Source organism: Neoarius graeffei, chromosome 6 (genome assembly GCF_027579695.1).
Source record: "Neoarius graeffei isolate fNeoGra1 chromosome 6, fNeoGra1.pri, whole genome shotgun sequence".
NCBI classification, from domain to species: Eukaryota; Metazoa; Chordata; class Actinopteri; order Siluriformes; family Ariidae; genus Neoarius; species Neoarius graeffei.
In genome coordinates this window covers 48518029-48524028 of record NC_083574.1, presented here as the reverse complement: position 1 = coordinate 48524028, position 6000 = coordinate 48518029, and the positions used below count along the sequence as shown (strand labels likewise).

The following is a 6000-nucleotide window of genomic DNA, read 5'->3' as shown; positions in this document are numbered from 1 at the left end:
GAAATAGTAAGTCATTATTATGAGTATGTGACTTTTTTTTAAGTAGGAAAAACGCGGCACCATAGTATGGCGACACTGCACACTTTTCGTCCTGACTCTAACCCGGTTCCAGCTGCAGACCGCTGCTCAATCCGTGACCGCATTTTTCTCTGCTTGCATAACCTATCGCGTGACTTGCTGCTTTACGAACGTGAGGGAATGGAGCGCGAAGGAGGCGGGCTCTTAGCGCGGTGGGCGGAGCCACGAGCGTCTGCTTCCGCGTTTCCCCCTCCTCCGAGTCTCCAACCTTCTGCGTCCTGATTACACCGAGCGCCGGGGTTTGCCTGCTGGGCAGTTTGACGCTGCCGCTTTCGGCTAATTTTGGTGACAGAAGTGGAGTTGTACAAAGGTTCGCTGCCCACCCTCTCCAGCATTTATTACCGCCTACTCCTCCACATGAATCCGCGTACTGGGCCCCGGCGTACCGGCTCCAGCCATGTCAGCGAGAGATGCAGCGGCTGCCACCGGTGACGGAACCCCTGGGGGAGAGACAGGTAGGTCACCGGCCGGGCAGTGCTTATTAAACACACGTTCTCGACACATCTACCGGTGGTTTGTTTCCGTTTGGCGCTGACAGAGTGCGAGCTGATCCGGAGGGAGGGGAATTGAACTGAGCGCAGAGGGAGCTGTTGGTGTTCTGCTCTCATTGGTGTTCGCACTCAAACTAGGTCAGTAGTTCAGTAGAGCAAAGTCTTGTAGTCGCAGATTGCCGCTGGATGCCTTGCCCTGTTTTGGAAACTTGCACTACAAGAAACAGTTTCTAGTAGTGCAAACGCGTTTGTTTGTTCTGAATGTGGAGTTTGTTTATAATCAGGCCTGGCACTGCACTACACTAGTCAGTACACCATGGTCACACTAACACGAGTTAATAATAAACCGAGCTTATCGAGTGGCGCCTGTCTCTTGTTGTTTGTTTGAGTCTTCAGGCAACTTCATCTTGTGCATCAACTCTTCTTGAATAACTCTAGACTACAGCTACAATTTCTTTTTTCGGTCCCAGAAGTCTCTGATTAGGCTAAAAACGACGCTTGAATTGAAGTTTTTGGGAAGCTTTTGTAAGTGTTTTTTGTTTGAGGTCTCATTTTATTTTCAGCACTGCTTTTGCTTTGAGCCGGGGTTTTTCTGCACATAATCAGCAGGAATGGAAGTAAACTGCACTGAGTTATCTATGGGAGCGTTCGCCGTGACGTCACGAAATGGTCACGTGATGTTTTGGTTGGCAAGAGGCTATTTATAAATGGCCGATCGGAGTTATCGAGTCATTAATTAATTATGGTAGTGCCGTGTCGTGTTATTGGCTGGTGAGCGGGTCTGTATCCTACGGTACGGACCTCTGGCGACTCGCTCGTTCACAACAAACAATATTGTAGCATTTTTTTTGTCAACATTTTTTTTTTAAAATAAGATTATCAGGTCTTAAATTTTTGCCAGCATTTCTCAGGAGAATAGCATTAATTTTACAACAAGGATAGTGATAACGACCGTGTTCACAGCGAAAGCGAGTTTTACTGCCCTGAGGAAGAAGAAATAAAAGAAAACATTTCAGGAGAAAAATAAAAATCTCTAACTCTTGCTAACGCCGAGCAAAAACATGGCTGAATCCTGAGTGACCCCTATTTGTATAAATAGGGCACTACATAGGCGGCAAAATGTAGTTTTTTTTCCCCCTGCCATGGAAGTGCACTTGTATACCGAGGAGGAAGCAATTTGCATTACAGCCGTGAATGAGGATTCAAAATGGCGGCTCGGCTCGGTTTTCCCTTTCAGGCGCTCTCGTTTTCTGTTAGAATTTGGTAAAGAAAAAAAGAATATTATTTCCCAGGAGAATAGCATTAATTTTACATCATGGATAGCGATAATAGTGTTCACAGCGAAAGCGAGTTTTACTACCCTAAGGAAGACAAAATTAAAGAAAGCATTTCAGGAGAAAGCTAAAAACCTCTAACTTGCTAACAGTTTGAGCTCATAGTTAATGAGGCCCGTTTGGGGCCATGTTATCCTAATACATATTACGTTCGGTAAAAACTTTTTAAACCAGTACAGTCTCTTCTTCAGAGTTTCACCAAATGGCTTTTTATGCAATATAAAGGTCATAATACTGTACAACTTTGGTCGAGCAAAAGCATGGCTGAATCCTGAATGACTCCTATTTAATAGGGGACTACATAGACGGCAAAATGTATTTTTTATTTTATTTTTTTTTTCCCCTGCCATGGAAGTGCACTTGTATAGACCCTTTTCACTCACGTGACCTTCGTAAACACGACCGCCATTTTGGACATGAAGAAATAACGGTTTATGGCACAGACCCTTTCGGTTCTCGCTCATCTAAATCAAATCAAATCAAGTTTATTTGTACAGCGCTTTTAACAATAAACATTGTCGCAAAGCAGCTTTACAGAATTTGAACGACTTAAAACATGAGCTAATTTTATCCCTAATCTATCCCCAATGAGCAAGCCTGTGGCGACGGTGGCAAGGAAAAACTCCCTCAGACGACATGAGGAAGAAACCTCGAGAGGAACCAGACTCAAAAGGGAACCCATCCTCATTTGGGCAACAACAGACAGCCTGACTATAATATTAACAGTTTTAACAGGTATAACCCTCAACTGTCCTCATGGGGCCGTCCTTCACAGGAGTGGGGCGATAAAACTCCGACCAGACATAGGGCACCAGGATGGACCAAGCAGGTCCGAGGGGCAGAAGAGGCCAGCATCTCAATCCCAGGATCAACATGTAACTCAGAGGGACAGATGGGGGGGGGGGAGAGAGAGAGAAAGAAAACACGTTGTTAGGTATGCCCTAAAAATGACAAGTATTAAATCTGTGTGGTAGGCTCGCAGAGACGAGAGTCTTTACATCAGGCATGACGCACAATGGCATGTTAATATGGTAAAAAATATATCATGACCTGCTCTGGCTGGATGCTTGATTGGGTGATGGGAGCACACTCCTCAGCAATGATGAGATGCAGATGGGACCCTTAGGCCTGGCCAAGACAATTCAGTTACATTTCACCGGGTCTGGGACATGCGACAGAATGTCTGACGGCCGATTCCCTGCAGGCTACGATAGCCAGTCGAGGTCCCCACCGTCTCCACCAAAAGATTTCCTGTTGACTCCATGTAACTCAGAGGGACAGATTTGGGGTGGGGGGGAGAGAAAGAAAACACAGGTGGTTAGGTATGCCCAATGTCACCAGAATAAATATCTAGCTGCTACAATGACTGCTTAGACTGCAACAATAATACCTAACACACATTTAAGTATCTGTCATAAAGACGTCAAACTCGTCGAGTGACGAGTGTGTTCATTGATAAGCTAACACAATCTAAAAGTAGACATACCATCACACTGCCCTGGCGCTGTGTACAGTTTACCTTCTATGGTTTGTGCACTCACTGTTTGCCATTACTTTCTCCAACCCAGTGTTCGAACTATGCCGATATTTTCGGGGGGTCCCTTTTTTCCCTTGGGGGGTGGTGCTTGCGCTTGTCTCAGAGCGCGGATCTCCGAACACATGAGAAGCCTCTCTTACGCACATATCACGCGGACTCCACACACGCATTGCGTCTGAAGTCATAACTCATCAGGGGAAATCATGTTCAAAAAACAACCTCGCGTCAACAATGATACCACACGCAAGAAAAAAAAAGTCAGGCTACTCAACACATCTGATCCACAGCAGCACCAAAGCATCACTGGAAATCATGTCAACAACCAATCTTCCATTTCAACACGCGTCAACAAACAAATGGCACCACAAACATGAACGAATCGGTCAGGCTACTGATTCCAAACCCACAGCAGACGAATAATTAAATGCAGCTTACCTTAAAGCAGAATCGACCACAAAGTAAGACTGTTGGCACACTTCCTTTCTACTAGTTTGTGTCCCCAACCTGGCAGTAGCAGTCGTTGTCATATCGGTTTATTTTATCTTTGATGTAAACACAACACCTCGGATATGCAAATGCTTCCCGTTGCACACGATTGCTATGTCAATAAACATCATTTTGCCAATATTTTAGAGACCATCCATCTTCTCCGTCGGTCAGCATCTGTCGGGATCCGATAAAATGATAAATCTTGCCTTGTGTGTTGATGGTTACTACATCCAGGTGCACAACAATATAATGGCATGATGGAAGTCTTGTTGAAAGTAAAAACTTTCTTTGATGGCTATATTCCTTTCGATGCTTCGCCGTCGTTCCTCGTTGTTGGCTGTGGTAGACTACTGGTAGTACATGTCCAAAATGGCGGCTGCGTTTGTCGTGACGTCACGTGAAAAGGGGCCGTACCAAGGAGGAAGCCATTTGCGTTACAGCCGTGAATGAGGATTCAAAATGGCGGCTCGGCTCGGTTTTCCCTTTCGGGCGCTCTCGTTTTCTGTTAGAATTTGGTAAAGAAAAAAATATATTATTTACCAGCTTAAGGTCGATCCGTATGGTGAAATACCGTGACCGAGGCCCTCTGGGCCGAGGTCAGTGTAAAAGGCTGAGCTCACGGTATTTCACCATACGGACCGACCTTAAGCTGGTAAATAATATATTTTTTTCTTTACCAAATTCTAACAGAAAACGAGAGCGCCCGAAAGGGAAAACCGAGCCGAGCCGCCACTTTGAATCCTCATTCACGGCTGTAATGCAAATGGCTTCCTCCTCGGTATACAAGTGCACTTCCATGGCAGGAAAAAAAACTACATTTTGTCGCCTATGTAGTGCCCTATTTATACAAAATTGAGTCATTCAGGATTCAGCCATGTTTTTGCTCGCCGTTAGCAACAGTTAGAGGTTTTTAGCTTTCTCCTGAAATGTTTTATTTCTTCTTCCTCAGGGTAGTAAAACTCGCTTTCGCTGTGAACACAGTCGTTATCGCTATCCATGCTGTAAAATTAATGCTATTCTCCTGAGAAATGCAAAAATAAATGTTGGCCCAAATTGCTGTTTGTTGTTGTGAATGAGCGAGTCGAAAGGTCCGTAACCGGGGTCCGTATCGTAGGATACGGACCCGCTCGCGAACCAATCAGAGCGCAGGATTTGATGGAAACCGGACTGCGAAAAAAAATCAGGAATAATTTATTGTGCTATGACACTGCTTGGATATCAACCAAAAGATGAGTAAAAACGCACGAACAGCTGATTTGTATGCAGTACACGAGTACGATTTCCGCAAACGCACTCGCGGCAAATTTATGTACTTTTTGCAGTATAAATATGACATTAGAAGATTGGTTGAACTTTTCATGATATGTATTTGAAGATAAATAGCATAGCCTGGATTTAAAACACTGCTTTTGTGTTCTAAATGTAGAACTTGCTTAATTGCTTGTCATATTTAATTGCTGCGATCCAAAGCTTTCGGCGAGCTTCAGGTTTCTGTGGTATGCGGTAAAAGCTCTCGGGATCGTTCTTGTCAAATCTGCATGTGCAGCCGATAACACGACACGGCACTGCCATAATTAATTAATGACCCGATAACTCCGATCGGCCATTTATAAATAGCCTCTTGCCAACCAAAACATCACGTGACCATTTCGTGACGTCACGGCGACCGCTCCCAGGTCTGTGTGTGTGTGAAGCAACAACATTAAATTATGTTTCAAAGATTATATTGTGCCTATTTAATCTTTGTCTCATTATTAGGCACAAAAAAGCAAATATAAATGAGTATTTCAATAAAACAACTGAATAATTAACACTTGTTTGTATGCATCAAGAGACTTGTAGGCTTTCATTGATTCTTTAGTGTATATTGAAGGTGTATCAATCACATACAGGTAGATACCGCTGAAGGTCAGGTGCTCGGATTTGGGTCCCATTTGTCCGTAACTGCGTAAGGATCAGGCAAAACTTTGGTGCCACTGTTGTACAGAAGCTTTGCTGCATATCTTTGCTTAGCATCAGTTGGTAATGAACTTGCATACTGCGATAAATCGCTACGAAAACTAGGTGATGA

The 6000-nt window shown here is 44.2% G+C and overlaps 1 protein-coding gene across 1 annotated transcript in view; it reads left to right on the top strand.

Annotated features, from left to right (window-relative positions):
- Positions 1 to 287: 287 nt before the first annotated feature.
- The window catches only part of bmal2 (basic helix-loop-helix ARNT like 2), a 99600-nt gene continuing 93887 nt past the window's right edge, over positions 288 to 6000 (top strand). The window contains exon 1 of the mRNA XM_060923761.1: positions 288 to 533. Coding sequence (XP_060779744.1) covers positions 476 to 533 — 58 coding nt within the window. The 5' untranslated portion in view covers positions 288 to 475. The remainder of the gene's footprint in view (positions 534 to 6000) is intronic.